General features: G+C 34.7%; 1 protein-coding gene across 1 annotated transcript in view; it reads right to left on the minus strand.

Moving 5' to 3' along the window:
* LOC106070879 (SWI/SNF complex subunit SMARCC1-like) overlaps positions 1-19,081 on the minus strand; it is a 73,601-nt gene that overhangs the window by 5,322 nt on the left and 49,198 nt on the right. Inside the window, exons 17-21 of the mRNA XM_056045747.1 lie at positions 18,532-18,654; positions 10,822-10,959; positions 8,425-8,489; positions 7,434-7,526; positions 3,217-3,417 (exon numbers count right to left, since the gene is read on the minus strand). Coding sequence (XP_055901722.1) covers positions 3,217-3,417; positions 7,434-7,526; positions 8,425-8,489; positions 10,822-10,959; positions 18,532-18,654 — 620 coding nt within the window. The remainder of the gene's footprint in view (positions 1-3,216; positions 3,418-7,433; positions 7,527-8,424; positions 8,490-10,821; positions 10,960-18,531; positions 18,655-19,081) is intronic.

Genomic DNA, 19,081 nt, shown 5'->3' on the forward strand with positions numbered 1-19,081 from the left:
AGGGTGTGCCTCTTTTTGAGAGCAAATACGATCTAGTCGAGGCTCCAAAGTCGACAAACAAACTCGCATTTCATTGTCTATTGCAAGAAGTCTCTCTCTTTTCTTAGACTTGATTTCAGTCAGTGCTGGAAATCCAAACTCACAAAACCATGAAGATGCAAATGGAAGAATTATTTTGATTGCTTTTAAACTGATTGCAGGATATAACGTGTTAATTGAAATCCAAAACATAACCAGGCTTTTCTTGGCAAAACTTGATTTAAGAACTGCATCATTTTTTAAATCAATGAGCTGCTCTTCTTCTTCAGTTGTAAGATTTGTAGCTTCATTGTTTCCAAACTGTTGGAAAATAATGCTGCAATTCTGACTGCATGTGTGTCAAAGTGTCCAGAATTTCTGGGGTGAAGCACATTCATTGTAAGTAGGGGAAGCGAAGACACCTTTCAAGATCTTACTTTGCCACAAAGACAATTTTTTCACCAAATGACTTCAGTTTTGAGGATGCAGTGATGATGGTTTCCGATGGTCCTTGAAGACTTAAATTCACTGAATTTAATTTGTCAAATAAATCAGAGAGAAATGTCACCTTAACCCACCAGTTCTCGTCATGAATAGAAAAATCTAATGTCTTTTTTTTCAGTCTCCAAGAATGAAATCAGCTCAGCCTTGAGTTGGACGACACGCATTAACACTTTTTCCCCTGGAGAGCCAACGAACGTTGGTGTGATACAGGAGGCATTTGTAGTCTGAATCCATTGCTTCACAAAGCTCTGAGAAATGTCGGGATGCAAGTGGTAGAGATTTGATGAAGTTTACATATTCAATCACTTGATCCAGAACAGACATCAAATCTTTCGGCAAAGATTTGAAGGCAAGAGCTTCTCTGTGGATCATGGAGTGAACAACTAATATATTTTGATTTTCTTGACGCACAAGAGTGACGAATCCCTTTCTATTTCCCTGCATGGAAGGACAGCCATAGGTGCAAACGCTGACACAGTTTCTCCACTGTAGATTGAATAGCAAAATGCTTTCGTTCACCACTTAAAAAATATTTTCGCCTTTGGTGGTAGTCTTTGCAAAATAAGAATTCGTTGACACATTTTTCATCCTTTATGAACCAAATAAAAGCTAGCAGCTGGGCTTTGCCGCTAACCTTAGTGGATTCATGAGCTTGAAGAGACCACAGCAGAGACACTTCATCGTCAGTCACGTCTAAGTGTTCGCAGATTTGATATTGTAAATCTGTCGATATAAGTCTTCAATTCTGCGCGAGATAGTATCATTAGACAAAGGAACTTTTTAAACTTTTTTTCGGCGGCATCGGGTCCAAGGATAGTTTCAACAACTATTGCTAAAGCTGGTGCAATGACTGATTCAGCCTATGTGTGTGCTTTCTTGCGTTTTGCTAATAACTGAGCAACCTTAAAACTTGCAATTAATCCCTTTTTCGCAGTTTCATTCTTGCTAACGTATTTCTCCATGGATAAAAATGAATAATGCTTATTGATAATTTGTTATTATTAGCATACATCTAAACAATTTGCATGAAACATCGCTTATTATTATCGTTACCAATTCAAGAACTGCTGTCAGTGCTGTGCGTCTGCTAAGGCAGCCAACATTTGAGTCATTATAATAATATATTATGTATAGTGGACAACTCCATAACTTGAAGAGCTAACACCCCTTTCCGTCACTATGGAGCGATCCACTTCTATTACTGGTCGTTGTAAGTGAGGGTGTCATCGCAACGTAAAATAAAAATTTAATAGTAGGCAGACCTGTGTAACGCTGCACGTGTGGCGTTCTGAAAACTCCCGCGGCACACCAGCAAATCTTCGGCGGCACACTAGTGTGCCGCGGCACACAGTTTGAGAAACACTGGTTTAAACAAATGTAAAAAAATTACATATGGATGTCTGGGTGTGTCTCATTGTAGGCTTTTCAGATTATTTTATTCTAACTCTAATGCCACTGTTTAAAAAAAAGCTCTTCTCACCCCCCTTACAGACAAACACAACACAACACATTTGCTTTGTGGAAGAATAATGGATATGTATATTTATTTCTAGAGCTGAACACCTTTAGTTCCTTGGAAACAAGATTTTTTTTATTCTTATGGAAATGCTAGAAGAGTATTTAAATTTAAAAAAAAAATATTTTTATTTCTAGAGCATCTTTAAATCTTATTAGTTTGTGACATCAGATCTTTGAGAACCCACATTTCTTCTTTTCATTGTAACCCTGCAATAACTTTCTACCTTTTGATTGCAAGCTACAGATAGTTGACATAGTCTAGTTACTCCATTAACTCTTTTGCTGACATTGATTTTTGAATGATTTTATCAGGCTAAATGGCAGTTACCCTAGAGAATAACTTTAGTTCTTAGTTCTCTTTTTTACCTTGTGTGCCTCAAGTTTGTTTGTTTTTTATTTGGGATGTCCAAATGTAGTACTGTTTAAAGTCTTTGTAAGTGTAGTTTGGAATCCAACAAGTATTCAAAGTTTTTATTTAAAAGAGTGAACAAAATATTACAAGTATTTTAAAGTAGAAGTAGTGGTTAAACAAAGAATATTTGAATCCCATTAATATTTTTTAGTAGTTCAGGTCATCTTAACTAAAAAAAAATAAAAAATAAATTGTGAATATTAGTTATGTATACTTTATTTTAACATAGACTAAAACGCTCTAAAAAATTATAAAATATAAAAGTTTCTAGCATTACCCACGACTACGCCCATTGATTTATTTCCAGGCTATATTTTATTCAGCTTAACTCTTTGACTCCGGAATTATGTTCCACACTTGGACGGAATTTATGTTTTTTGTCTTTTCAAAATGAAAAAAACTTTATATGAAAACCATTTAAAAACACATAAAATGAATGTTTTGAGCTCATTATCCCTATCATTATCATCCAGAACATAAATGTAAAGAAAATAGAGCCTTTAGACCCCACTCTTTCAAAAAATCTTTCACTGTAAAAACACATTGAAAGAAGGAAATTCCGAATGTTTAGCTAAGGGAAACTATTCAAGATAATGTTTTAAGCAATTAAAACAATACAGGAGAAAAAAAATGGAAAATAAATTTCAAAACACCAACATTGCTAGCGTTGATCCAAGCTTTATAGCCAGGTAAAATCAACGATGGGAGCGTGTTACGGAGTCAAAGAGTTAATCAAAATGAAAAATTAATTTAAAAAATGAAACCTTAGCTTTGACAGCAGCAGATGCTAAAGCAGCAGCAGCTGCAGTTGAAACAACAGTAGCACTGTCTTCAGGTGTGTTTTTTGATTTATCAAGTGCTGTTGCTGGATGATCTTCTTTCTCTTTCTCTCCATTGTTAACTTCCTTGTCTACTTTCTTTTCTCCATCATCAGATACAGAATCTCTACTAGCCAAATAATTGTCCTAAAAATAATTGTTTTTTTCATTAGCTTAATAGAATTAAGGATTATTGAATGTTTAAAATCATTGTTTTGCGAGTGGAAATGGTAATTTTAGATAAACCAAGCGCACATATTTTTGTGTCCATTTGCGTACAAAATACGCAAGATGCATACTTGTAGGCAACTCTGCAGAACCTAAAATGCCTTTAATTTCATGTTAGTTTTAATTTTTTAAAATAAATGTGCGCATGTAAAATTATAAAGTTTTTCTTGTTTGTTACAAAAAAGTAAATCTTGTCACTGAAATGTATTGAAGAGGTATGATATTCAAGCATTATCAAAATCATTATCTTTGAGGCTTTCTATGACATATCAGAAGATGATTGTAAAAAGAAACACACACAAATAAATGCTCTCAAGAATGCACAACTCTATTCAATCCTCAAAACTAGGATACTTGGTTACACTAGATCCCATCTCTTACACAAATTCAGGGAAATGATATGGCAAGCAGACTTGTACAAAGCATGTCAGGATTAACATTCACACTTGTTCATGTATATATTTTTTTTTCTATAGAATATCAGACATGCCTACCCCCAAGACCCAGAATGTGGAACACTCAGGTTGAAAATGTGGAATTTTGGGCCCCAATATGGAACATATGCGCGTTTATGTTTGTCAGCCATACTGTAGGCATTATAAATAAAACTTCAATTATATTACTTTAATAACAATACTAGTTTGCTTCTTATAAATTAGATGTAAATAGTATAATTAAAAATAAGAAAATCTTTAATTCATAATTATGTCCTTTGTTTGAAATCAATAGTTCTAACTCCTATATGATGAATTCTAACCAAAATGTATTCTAATGACCTAGAGTCTAGACTCAAATGTTACTATCTATTTTTATTTGTTACTACTAGATCTAAATCTAATGACTAGATCTAGATTATTCTAGATCTACTTGATTATCTATCCTTTTCTAGGGCTCTACTCTAGTCACTCTAGATGCTGTCTCTAGTTCTAGATCTAAAATACATAATTTAAGAGTCTACTAGGTTACTTACTTACTAGTACTAGTCTAGATCTATAGTAGCTTCTTATATTTTGGACACCCCATCAAATTCTCCTTCAATGAACGGGTTTGCTTTTTTTGTTTGTAATTCATTTGTTTTTATGTTTGGAGCAAAAATCAACGTTTCGGGACTGCGCATGTCCAATTTTAGATAAGTTACGGTAATTTTGTTCCGTTTTTCCAAAGCAGATGGCAGTTTTTTAGATTCTCGGTAACCATGTATGTAAAGCTGTTGTTTTAACCTCCCCCGGCAATTCATACCCATATAAGGGATGAAGGCTATATTATGAGCCTGTTTGATCGTAGGCTGATGGGCATATCAAAATAAGCTTCGAAACATCTTTAGAAAGACATTCCAATCACATTTATACCGTTAGCTGTTAAATAAAATTTAATAAGGGGGTGTACAACGAATAATAATGAATTCAGCTCATTCTCCTTCATTGGACACAGCAAAATCGTAATAAGAAATATTATTGGGATTAATAAATCTATGATTTTTTCAATGAATAAGCTTGACCTAGATCGAGATGTCTATAATATATAATTTATGAATGAAAGAAAAAGTGCGGGCTGCTAATTTGAAGCCAGAGACCATGCCCACTGCAGGTGATCACTCCAGATGAGCTGGCAGTGAGGAGAAGTATATACTCAGCTTGTAGTGTCACAAACTATCCAACAGGCAGTGGAGGGAAGGGGGAGAGAGTCATGAAAAGAATTATAAGCATCTATGGGAGGGAGGGGGGTGTTAATGTGTCACAAAACGAACATCCAACTTATGAAAACAAGAAGAGGGTCCTTGGATGGCAATTAAAAGAAAGACAGAGGAAATACATGTAGCCAATGTAGCCTAGTTGAAAATATCTTATTTATTAAATTATAATAATTAATTTATCGATATATATCTATATAGATTTATTTCTGTCTGTTTCTACACATAGATTACATAGGTATATAAATAATAAACTATAAACGATATATATATATATATATATATATATATATATATATATATATATATATATATATATATATATATATATATATATTCTATATAGATCTATATTCTATAATATTATAGAGTTAGAGAGAGAGAGACAGAGAGAGAGTATATGAGGAAATAGACTATAAATACATATTGCAAAAGTGAATCTACTTCTTTTAATACAATCTAAAAAAAATTAAGTAACACAGATATAATTTATTAGCAATTATATAGTGGTGTACAATGACGGTGCTCACTGTCCAATTGAGGAGAAAGCCCAAAAACTGCGTTCAATATAGGAGCATGAAGTGACCCACTTTATTTTAAAATAAAATCTTGACTATGAGTGGTAATACAAAGAAACACAGCTATTTTTATAGTCCTTTAGTTGCAGAATAAGAATCTGCTTTCAGTTTTTTTGTAAGTTAAACCGTCACCAAATAAAAAAATAAAATAAAAATTTGACCTAGTTCCCGTAAGTCGGTGTTCAGGTATAAGAATCTACTATACATCTAATAAGTCCTCTAAGTCCTAATTCTAAGAACACAGATTATAATAATTATATTATAGTTATAGATCTAAATATTTATGTCTAGATCTATAGACTTATTGAGAACTAAATTTATTACATAATGTGCAATAATGATACATATAAATGATCTAGAATCTAGAGATCTATCCCCTTCTAAGTCTATTTCTAGATAGATCTAGATTTAGTATTGACATCTAGTTATCTAGATTCTAGTCTAAGTGCTAGTCCTACTTCTAAAAAAAGTCACTATGTAAATAAATTAAAAATGTAATTATTTTAATTAGTAGATCTAGATCTAGAGCCTTATTTACTCAAATAATTTAGGCCTTAGCCTTACTGTGTCTAAGTCTAAGTTAATTAATTTAATTAATTACATTTAGAATCTACGTCTAGATCTAGATCTAAATCTTTAATAACGTATTTTGTTAAAAATCCTTTTCTTTGATTTTACTTAGAAACCAGTTCAGTTGTGTTACTCAGATCTAGATCTATACTAACTATATGAAACTATCTATAAAGACTAGATCTATTCTATATCTACTCAAAAACTAGAATAGACTAAAATTCACTAAAAATAGATCTAGTCGGTATACTAGACTAGATCTAGTACTAGTAGTAGAGCCATTGTCGGGAAAAGAAAGGGATTTAAATGGAAAATTTGGCTTATTAACTTATTAGCACTTACTAGATTCTAAGATTAGATCTAGACTAGTATCTAGACCTAGACTACTAGAGTAGATCTAGCTGCTAGCTCAACCATATGATCCCCCATATCTTCGTAAATTTAGGACTCGCCGGGTCCGGGAGATAAAATGTAAACAATAAACACAGACCTATATATATTTTAGTTTGCATTCAGTATTTTCATTTCGCACTATTAATAAATAATGAAAAAACGGCGATTTTTTGTGTGTGTCGGAATTCAGACTTGGCGGAACAAAAAATCGTGAATGCGGAACGGCGGAACATGTGAGCTTTTTTTATGATTTTGCGGGACGGTTCCGCATAATGCGGGACTGTAGGCATGTCTGGAATATAAATTTCAAGACAAAAAGATATTAGTCTTATACTAGTTGTTTGAGCCAGCATTTATTTATTTTTTTTTTTACACCTTTTGACTGTTCCAGTTATCAATTTTCTCCACTGCAATGAAAAATTGTAGAGCGAACTGGAGTCAATCAATATTCTAGACTTCTTTCAAAGAGGCTTACTTTAAGCAAACAATGTTGATTTTGCCAGGGAAGGAATTATTGGTTGAAAGACAAAACAATCAATTTTATTGTAAAACACATTGATGATGAAAAGGTTACTAACATGTTTACGTAGCATATTTTCTATTATCCTGCAATATACCTTCATAAGTTCAACAAAAAAAAAGTAATCGAGTTGTGAATAACTTGGCTAAAGAGGTTGATTGCGCTAAATTAAAAAAAAAATTACCTCTTCAAATTTTTCTTTTTTCCCTATTTGAAATTCTTGTAGTTTTTCATCTTCTTTGCTTTTTATCATTTCTGTTTCCATATCCTCTTCATCCTGAAGAAACAAATGTTTGTTATGTTTGAATTTGTACAGAAAAACAACATCAAAACTAATGTCTCAGACCATGACTTTTTAAGACAGAATAATATTCTAAGCAAAGCAGGGTCTTCAAATTAACTTTTAAAAGCAACTCTGTCAACTTGTTTTCACTAACTTAAAACAACTTTTTGATTCCATAAACAATAAGACCAAATGTAAGCAAATAAGTATACTCCCACTTTCAAAAGTAACAAAAATTCTTCACTTGTGACCCCCTTTGCCTCATTTTCATACCATGGCATGGTTAAAAATAAAAAGCAAAACTTTTTAAAAAACTTTGAGTTTTTAAAACATTGTACATTTTGAGATGAATGTGTATTTATTTTGTCATAAAATTTTTTCATATTACGAAATAAGAAATTCCCTTCTAAATGGCATTCTGTCCAGTAATTGAAAATATTTATTATATTAAACAAATGAATATGTTAACTTCATTAGTTCTTGATTCTTAGTTGCACTAGTTCAGGTGTCAGTAACTGGTCCTTAATTGACAGGCAAGTTGTTGTTGTTAAGGGTACAGCATATAATTTAGTATTGGCTGTCTAGCTTTAGAAGAACAAGCTCCAAGGGGTGGGGTGGTGACTATATTTAGTGCAGAATTTGTTTTTAACAGTTTCAATATTAGCAGGAGTCAGCGTCTAAGTGCTAATCAGTTGAGATTATCTCTCATTTTGGCATGCCACTTGAGCATAACATGGGTTCCCTTCCTATTATAAATATTCATGTTAGCAGACAAAAGTTTTTGAGTTTTTTTGTCATTAAAAATATGAGATAAAAAATCTCTAAAAAAAACCAGAGATATTCTGCCAAGTTTTATCACATTTCTTAAGATATAAGACTAATAGAATTTTACCTTACTATCTTCTTTTTTCTTTTCTTTGTCTATTTGCTTTTCTCCTGTGTCATCACTTATTATTTCTAGGACAACAAATTGAAACAACAACTTTAGGATAATAATAGTAGTACAATACTACAATCCTATAATATTCTGTGCTTGATGTTTATACAGATAAACTGAGAGAATGATAGCTGGTTTTGTTCAATTTATAATTAAGAGTCTTACAACCTGGGATGGCACCTTTTTTATGTACCATACGTGCCAGCTGCGCCTATAATTGTCTACTAAACCCCAACCAAAAGACAAAAAAGAAAAAAAATATCTTCTATTTATTAAATATTTTTAGAAAGATTATTTTAGCTATTTCATACTATATCTAGCTATAATGGACTTAAGTTCAGAAATAAGTCTCCACAATGAGACAGTATTTGCAAAACATCAGGTTACACTTATTGAAAGTCTATATAAGAAAATATCTATGTAATATAAACATGACATAGTTACAAGATTTTCCATGGTGACAAGGTGATATTTCAACTTGACAAACATTTATAACAGTTCATTGATGGACTATAATGCAATAAAGATGAAGGTAAAAGCAAAGTAAAGTAAATTTCCCCTTTCAGACCTTGTGATCTATAGGGCAGATAATGTTAAGGTCATCTGTTTCCTAACAAACAGTTAACCGTCAGGGTGTTATGTGGCCAGAACAATGATCAACTGCCTTTACTTTCCCCAACTAAAGCCACGTACCCATTAGAGTTGGGTGGACTCAGGCGCGACCCCGAAATCCTGAAATTCAAAATCCCAGTCAGCACTGAGATTCAAACCCAGGTTTGGAAGCCAAGCGCTTAACCACTCTGCCACCGCACCCTCAATGTAGATGAAGCTATGTATGTCATATTGTCTAAGACTGAAAATCTGAAATTCTTAAGTTTAGTTTAATATGAGTACAAATCAACAAGCCTGTTTTAAGTAGAATTAAGTTACAATAAATCCTTCACTGCTTAAAAAGACGTATATAATTGTGTCCAAAAACTGAATTACCATCATATTTTCTAATTTTATAAATATTATTATAGTGAATAAAGTATTTCAATGCATTTGCATTATTCATAACTCATGTTGAGTGGTTACTGGAATTTTATAAAGGAAGAAAAAAAAAGACAATTTAATAATTCTGATGACAACATATGCTGGAACAATGCTAAGCTTAGTCATCTAAACATCAAGATTTAATTTAAAGCATCTCTAGACTAAATATTTTTTTTTTAAATGTAATAAAATTTTCAAGTAAAAAATTGCATATATGTATTTAAATAACTAAAAGATTGTGGAAAATTAAAACTATTAGTTGAATAAAAAAAATGTAACAGTTAACTATTTTGCTAATGTCTCCACCTTACATTTCCTTTGTTAGTGGCTTTCAGCCAGAAAGTTGAGAGTGAAACTGTCGCGTAGTATAGACAAGTGTATTTTTCTTTCTCCTAACTCTGTTTTTTTATTTCCTCTACTCGTAGTACTTGTACGGGGCGAGAGAGTCTTGTATTTTTGTTTTGAATTGTTTTTGCTATGTCACAAAGTCCGGTGACATCTATTGGGCATTCTTTGTCATGAGGCAGTTCACCCTCTTTGGTTGAAACGGACGGTGTATTGGTCCGTAAAACTTTCTTTGTCTGTACTAGTTTCTCTGACTTATTATTCAGTAGGATTTTTGGGACCCCTGTTTAGGGTGAGTTATTTGTTTGTGATATCTATTATTGTATGTTGTATGAGGTTGTCACTATTTCTATTTTTAGTGTAGAAGTTGAGAGTATTGTGTTTATTTCGTTTATAGGGTGCCAGTGTTGGAGTTGTATATACTGAGCTTGAGTCTATGCTAGTGTGGGCGTCGCTTGCCGTCTCAAAAATATATTTTTCAGTGTCATTGTCAAATTGGCGATCATCTGAGGTCTAACTTTACTATTACCGAGGTTGGCAGTTTTGTGACGCCAGTCGGTCAGAGTCTGGTGTACTATGAAACCAGGGTAACAAGTTGATAGCAGTAGCAAATGTGCTTAAATTAATTATTAAATAATATCTTTATATATACCTATTATATATATATATCTAATATATATATTGTCTATTTATCATCTTCATTGTACATACACATATATCAGTTTCATACAATTAAATTCATTTATTTTTGTTGTTATTTAAACTATTCACATAGTTGGTTACTCTATGTACGACTGTGTATGAGTGATGTTCTTGTCAGGTTGAACCCTGGGACCGTAATGGTGTACAGCTAGTTAACAACACAAATAAATCCTAAACCTGACAGAAACTAAAAAGTGAAACACAATTAGATTTCATCTTTACAAGTTAGTTCCCTTCTTACAAATACAGTTACACATTTCTCACTTTTACCTGTTCCAGCTATACCACTCTTTTCAAGTCCATAATGTGGTTCCACCATTTTGCCATCTTTGCAAGCATTCAAAACAGTTTTAGTATGAGCATCAACAATGGAAGGAGGCACCTCATCTTTCATTTTGGAAAATTCCTCTAGAAATACATTTTTAAATATGTTCATATAATAAAAATATTTTAAAAAATGTCTATATCCCTCAACATTCTCCTCATTATTAAAAAAACCCCAAATCTTCAAGTTCTTTAAAATTATATATACAACACACATATAATAAATTAGCTTGTTAAAATAATAATAACTGTCAGGGGCAGGTATGGCGAGAGTGATTGTGTTATTTCCTTGTACTATTTAAGTATGAAAGAGCTATATCCCTTCGTTTATTTCTTCTTTCAGTATACATATGATGTCTTTGAATGGAAGTTTTCCCTTGGTTGATAGAGTGAATTGGTAGTTTGTCAGTTGTATTATGTTCCTGGACTGGTGTTGTATGTATAAATTATACATTGAAGTTTGATATTATTATTTGCGCTCTTTTGATTTTCTAAAGCAGTAAAGTATCATTATTATTCCATGGATTTAGTGTTATTCTGGAGTTGGAGTTAAATATATTTAATAGTAATTGATCCTAATTGTATAACAATTATCAAGCCCCTATCGAGCCACAGGAACCAAGTCCAGCCAAGCCTAAAGTGAACCCTGACACCTGGGGGCTTCGTCCGGTCCAGGTACTGTATCTATAGTACTTGTCATTGTCTGCAAAACAGACAATATACCAAGTCTGGTCTAAGTCTGACTGATTACCACGTACAACTACATGTACTAGACAAAGTAAAGTACAACCAACTGATTTCTTTATTTTTTTCTTCGCCCTCTTGTGGACAAACTATATATACTACATTATACTATACTACTATACCAAGTCTTATCCTGACCTATTCCACATAGTAATATTACAACTGATTACCATTTTGTATGACTAGATGTCCTGTCTCCTACGCAAGTTATATCCCGTGTCGACATTCTCTCAACTCAAGCCTAATAGACATTTGTTGATGTAATGGTTCAAGCTGACCTTACAGGATCGCCAACAAAAATACCATTTTGTATAACTAGATGTACTAGAAGAAGTACAACCAACTGATTTGTTGTTCTTTCTTCGCCCTCTTGTGGGCCATATAAACTACATTTAAGCGAAAACTGTAAATCAGACGTCACAGGACAAATTAAACATTGTCCTGTCTCCTACGCAAGTTACGTCCCGTGTTGACATTATTCTTCAAGTGTGGGTGTAGCAGTTCTACACGCTACACGAGTTATATCCTGTGTCGACATTCTCTCAACTCAAGCTTAATAGACATTTGTTGATGTAATGGTTCAAGTTGACCTTACAGGATCGCCAATAAAAATATTATCTTTTTATGGAAATGAACATTTATATTTACATTTAATTTGTTAGTTGTTGCTCCTTATTGTTAAATAGAACATTATTTTTCATATTGGTAACATTTTGTTGGTTGATTGAATAACTTTGTTTTCTTTCTTTGTTTTTTTTAATCTACTGGGCATACTGAGGTGCATGCTAACACCAAGGGCGCAGTGACCGAGGATACAACTTGACGAGCTAGTCAGAATTTTGTATCACATTATTTTTGTTTACTTCTACCTTCTATTTAATAATCTTACGATACATTAGGTATTCACATTTTAAATTTTTTTTTTTTACCACAATGTACTACAAGTTTAATTAATTTTGTTTTACTACTGTTTGTTGTGTTGCAAATAAAATAGTTTTGATTTCTATATTTCTTTTCAACATCTGTGCATGTAAAAAGTTCTTACAGAGAGGCTGAACGTGAACTGGACACTCCAGAAGATTTTCAATGTAACTGGCGACACCATCGGGAAAGAGCTATCATCCCTGGCATCAGGCAGAGGACAGAGCTAAGTTTTCTTTAGTGTTGGTTGTATCGGGAATTCTAGGTAGAATCGTGCTGTACCTTATCAGTAAGCAAGCTATATATTTAATAACAGTTCTATTAATTAAAGTAATATAGGTAAGAAAGTTTCCCCTAGTTTAACCAGTCTAACAGTCTTATTATTTATCACATAAGTAAGTCATTGCCCGTATTATACTCTGTAACATGGATGTATTCAGGCCTCGTTCGATTGAGGAAATAACTGGGCAGGCCCAGAAGTTGGGCATTGAGGGCAAAGAATTAAAGAAATTTGTAGAAAGCCAACAAAGACTGGATCTAGACAGATTGAGTGTGGAAAACGAAAAGATGGCTTTAGAAAAGGAAAAGATGGCATTGGCAGCAGAGGAAAGAAAACATGTACGGGAGATGGAAGAAAAAAGACTGGAACGAGAGCAGAGAGAAAAGCTAGAAACGTCAACCAACACTTCAGTAACACAAAGTAAAGTGCTGGACAAAAACCTAAAAACAATGACTGAGAATGAAGATTTAATGTACTACCTTGAACTTTTCGAAACAACTGCAAAACTAAATGGCCTCTACTACTAACACATAAGCTAAACGACAAACTGAGAATGTTCATGATACAAATGAGACACATTCACAGCACAGACTACGACTACATCAAGCATGAGTTATTGAAACAAGCTGAGCTGACAGAAGAAGCTTGTCGCACAAGGTGGCACGAGTTACGCCCTAAGTCAGATGACATAAAGGAGTTTTATGTAAATCTTCAAAGAACTTTTGAAAATTGGATCAACGCAACGCAAACTCCTATGACAGTTGAAGGTATTATCGACCTAATCATGAGGGATCGAATCTACAGCATTCTGTCAGAAGAAGCATTGAAGGACATCATCCTAAGAAAACCAACTACAGCCAAGGAGACACTTGATTGCATAGACCAATTTAAACATGCAAACAAAGGGGCGTCTGAAATTGTAAAAAAAATCCAAAAGGTCACCATTAAAGATACTCCTTATGTAGTTGCCGCATCCTCCGGCCCCTTCGCTGGTCAGAGCACAAACCCCGAGGCTAATGTGTTCTGTTATAGGTGCAGAAAGACAGGCCATCTGTCTCATGATTGTAGATCGAGACAAAACAACGACCAGTACTACTACACATCTGGTAGAAATAGATGGGCCCAAAACCAGAACCAACAGACACGTCCAAGATATTATCAATCACAAGGAAGTAGGTCTCCATCGCCCCCCGCAGCTCAATACTCATCAGAATACAGAAGACAATACCAATCACAAAAATATAGAAGAGGAAGGCATCCCCCAACTGAAACAACACAACAACCATACATGCAAGAACATAGAGCACAACACCAGCCGCAAGAAAATAGGTCACCATCACCACAAGCTCGTAGAAATTGACTATATGTAGTTCAGAAGTGCATCTCCGACCACGTAGACTGTGAACACTGTAGGGGTATGTTAGATGAAACTAATGTATATGTATATTTCGCTTGCCAAAGTGGTTTTATAAATTTGGCTGAAAATAAAAACACGCTAAGACAGAAATCTGTGGGCAAACTAAATATAGAGTCGGGGTTACTAGATAATAAGGTCGTTTCTATCCTCAGGGACACAGGCTGTAGTATCATTGGAGTTAGAAAGAGTCCAGTAAGAGAAAATCAAACTATTAAAGGTCATTATACATTAAAACTAGTAGACGGACAAACTTTTAAATATCCTCTAGCCTATATAAATTTAAATACTCCTTATATTAAAGGTACATGCATAGCAGCAATGTTTGAAGATCCCGTAGCAGATGTCATAATTGGTAATGTTGGTAATGTTGATGAAGCAAGAAAAGTGCATAGTATTAATGCAGTAACAAGAGCCATGACTAATACTAGCATGACTCATTCAGAATCCCCAAATAATAATAATACCCTGTTGGATTTAGAAAGGTACTTTACCACATGTGAAGACTTCAAATTAGAACAGGAACAAGATCCTTTGTTGAGACAACTATGGAGTAAAGTTAGTGATAATACATTGGATGTCAAGAGAAAAGGAACAACATCCTAATTAAAAACGGACTCCTTTACAGGGAATTTCAATATCAGGGTCAGCCTGATTTGATACAACAACAACTCGTTGTCCCACTCTCTAAACGCAAAGTAGTACTAGAGATTGCACATTCATCTCCCCTAGCTGGGCATATGTCTATCAATAAGACAAAAACAAGAATATTTTCAAACTTCTTTTGGCCAGGGGCCGATAAGGATATAAAACAATTTGTGAGATCATGCTCCGTCTGTCAAAAGGCTCGCCCACCCGGAAAGTGTGGTAGAGCAGAATTAGGAGTTATGAATGTTGTTACAACTCCATTTTCAAAAATAGCCATTGACATCATCGGACCATTAGAACTGACAGACAGAAAAAATATGTATATCTTAACACTGGTGGAAATGGCTACCAGATGGCCAGAAGAAATTCCTTTCCATCCATCCATCCCAGTGGCGTTACAGCCCATGGAGGGCTCTGGCCTGCTTTAACACATCCTTCCATTCATATCTCTCCTGGGCCTTTCGTCTCCACGCCCTAACCCCAAGCTGCTTCAGATCTGCTTCCACGTCATCTATCCATCGCATTCGGGGTCTGCCTTTGGGTCGCCTGCCTTTTGGTTTTTGCCTGTATACGATTTTTGCCCCTCTGTTATCTGACATTCTTTCAAGGTGACCTGCCCAACGAAGCGATTCCTTTACCTAACGTAAACACATCCACTGTTATTGAAGCTCTCAGTAATATCTTTGCTAGAATCGGATTCCAGAACACATCCTGAGTGACAATGGACCGCAGTTTAAACCCGAACTGTATGAACAGGTGTGCCGGTTCTTCCACATAAAAGTTGTAGTCTACACCATATCATCCAAGCTCTAACGGAAGGGTTGAAAGACTAAATGGGTCTCTAAAGAATATGTTGATTAAAGTGGCAGAAAAGGACCCTAAAAATTGGGACAGATTTATAAACGCTACCCTTTTTGCTTATAGAGAAATACCAAACGCTACCACAGGTGTATCTCCTTATGAAATGGTCTACGCTAGGAAAGTAAGGGGACCTATATCTATTATTAAGAACTTGTTCACAAATGAATTTATAGAATAGGAATCGAGAAACGTATACGAATATCTCCTTGACTTGAAAAATCGCCTTGGCACCACATTAAGAGTCGCTCTTTCCAATGACACCAAACATACGAAGGAGTACAAAAAATATTACAAGCACAGTACTAAGAAAATAATTTTAGAAGGAGACTTTGTTCTTGTACTAAAACCACACAGACAAAAATAAACTGTCCATGTATTGGGACGGACCGTACAAAGTAGAGAGGAAAAATTCCAACCTGAACTACACCATTAGGAAAGGAAACAAACTAAAAGTGTACCACATAAACAGACTAGCAAAATACCACGATAGGTCAGACAAAGTTAGTGAAAACAAACAGGACCAATTAATAACAGCCTGCATCGCAGCTGTCATCAATGACGTAGAAGAAGATCAGGAAGGACAAAAATTGGATAGCGGGTTAGAAAATTTACCTACTTTTGAAGTCACCGGGAATAGTGGTCTGCAGCATGTTAAAATTAACAAGGAACTTAACGATTCGCAACTCAACAAATTAGTTCATGTTATAAAACAATTACAAGAAATAATAACAGATATCCCCGGAAAGGCTTAAGTTAAAGCGTTTAGAATAGAAGTCTCGTCAGACAAGCCTATCAACCTAAAGCCATATACTATTTAAGTATGAAAGAGTTATATGAAAGAGTTATATCCCTTTGTTTATGTATAAATTATACATTGAAGTTTGATATTATTATTTGTGCTCTTTTGATTTTCTAAAGCAGTAAAGTATCATTCCATGGATTTAGTGTTATTCTGGAGTTGGAGTTAAATATATTTAATAGTAATTGATCCTAATTGTATAACAATTATCAAGCCCCTATCGAGCCACAGGAACCAAGTCCAGCCAAGCCTAAAGTGAACCCTGACAATAACATTAAAAATAATTAAGGGTCACATATGGTCAACACAACAGGTAGCTTGGTATCCATAACAACAGCATGCATGACATGACATTTACAGAGATCAAAGTCAAGTGTGGTAAAGAATCAAATGAGTTAGGTCACTCATTCAACATCTGATTATTAATAGTACACTAATAAAACTAGAGATATTGAGGTCAAATAATACATATTGTTATAAACCTGGTGGTGGCACAGATGGGGGTAGTGGTGTGAGTGTAGTCAGCCGGCGCAAATTGCCCCAGGCCAGTGCTAGACGAGCGGTCAACCGTGACGAGTTACGACGGTCAGCCGAGACGAGTGTCAACATGACAGTTCAGGAAGGATCGGCGTCGTGAACAGAGCTCAGGAGCGTCACGAGGGAGCTAGAAACGTCGAGCGATGTTCCGTCCGGTTCTAGAAGGCCATTAGGGACCCTATATAAGAGCAGAGGTATCGCAGTCAAGACGGTTGAGAAAAGGGGCTCAATACAACACGGTTCACGAGAGGAGGTTAACGGCGGGTTCAGAACACGGTCGACTACAGCACAGTTCAACGGTGTGGTTCTGTACGGAGGATTATGACGGTTCAGTGCGGAGTACTGTCAAGTACAGTTGAGACGAACGGCGTCTTGATCTTGGTCTGCGATCGAGTCCGACACAACTAGCCTAGTGTGTGAAGTCAGTCTTGAACTGTTGAACCCAGTGCAAGCCGGAACGAGACGGAGAGGCCAGTACAAGAGTTGATATGGCGGTACGGTGTTATCGGAGAGATATTTGTACAGTCTTGTGTTACGTGCTGCCAACTGTACAGTATTGGCTGTTATTTATTCAACTATTAAAGTGTTACGTTACTTTGGAGCCCTGAGTTGTCATGTTCTTTAAGTTGGTGGTTTATGGTGCAGTTTGCAGAGAGCCTGGATAGTGAGATTCGTAACAATATATTGGCAGTGTCTTCCATTCTCAAGATTAAGGATGAGTGCAGTATTTTACATGATCACGCAAACCCAGTAGCGATCTGCATATTTTGCCAAATCTAATGCAGACAAAGCCATTGTCTGTAAGGGATCTATATAAGATGTCTTTTGTCATCAGTGTTTGTCTTCTGCAAGAGCCCTTCAATACCGGTATGTCTCAATAGTGTGTCCAGTGATTCTCCAGCTCTTTTCTAGAAAAGTCAGAGATTGTATGTAAGGCTATGTTACTACTATATAGTTAGTAGCCTTTTACAAATTGTTTTTTTTTTTTTGTATGAAAAAGTACAGATGATATCTATGCCCTCCTTATAGTTATGAAGCAACTAGGGATGATCTCATAGCAATGATGAATGCCTAGGTATTATCTATGGTAGGAAGGATGTCGCCCACAGAGCAGTACCACACTCTCCATGCACCTGATGTATCCAAATGAACGTCAAGAGCCGATAAAGTTTAGTTTGGGATCAGAGGTGTTAAGGGCTCTGCACTATGTGCCACAAGCTGCCTTAGGGTATTTTTGTATTTAAAAAATTAGTTTGCACATTTAATTTAAAAAAAAAAATGTAGGGATTGCACCTTTTTGGCATGCTAAAAAATTGGGGGAAATCAGATTTTCAAAAGTGCTTTTAGTTTTTTGTATCTAAACAGAACAAACAAAACACAATATTAATGGTGCCTCTTTGGGGATCTCAAAAATGACATTCAAGATTGCATTAAACTCCTTAAACTACTGACCTAAAGCTGCTTTCGCTGCTGCACTGGCTACTCTTGGATCCACTACAGATGCCAGAAAAGCAACAGTTGACATAATAGGGTTCCCACTTTTAGAGAATGGAATTGGCTGGTACACAAGAGGACCTATATAGATCCAAATGTAAATTATTAATTGAAAATAAAATATGTATAGTAAAGTTTGATTTAAAATGTAAATGTACTCAAGGGGTGCAAAATTTCAACTTAATCTTAGATTGGGTTTGGGTGAAATAACGTGAAAAAACGTTTTACCTAACAGACAGAGTGAGTTAATTAAAGCTTTGTAATAATATTTTTTCTATTTGCATCATAGTACCAATGAATAAAAATGTAGTTATTCCAATGAATAAAAAAACTAATAAGATATTTATTTTCTAAGCCTGTCAAAACAAATTAGTGTCTAGAACAATGTTCTGGAGAAATACAAATCATTCCTCATTGTTTTAGGAATAAAATGTCACCTCCCTTCTTCAGCTGCATTCTACCCCTAAGAAAATATTTCTAAAATAATTTTCTTTAGATTGAGCATAAA

The sequence above is a fragment of the Biomphalaria glabrata genome, chromosome 11, assembly GCF_947242115.1.
Source record: "Biomphalaria glabrata chromosome 11, xgBioGlab47.1, whole genome shotgun sequence".
NCBI classification, from domain to species: Eukaryota; Metazoa; Mollusca; class Gastropoda; family Planorbidae; genus Biomphalaria; species Biomphalaria glabrata.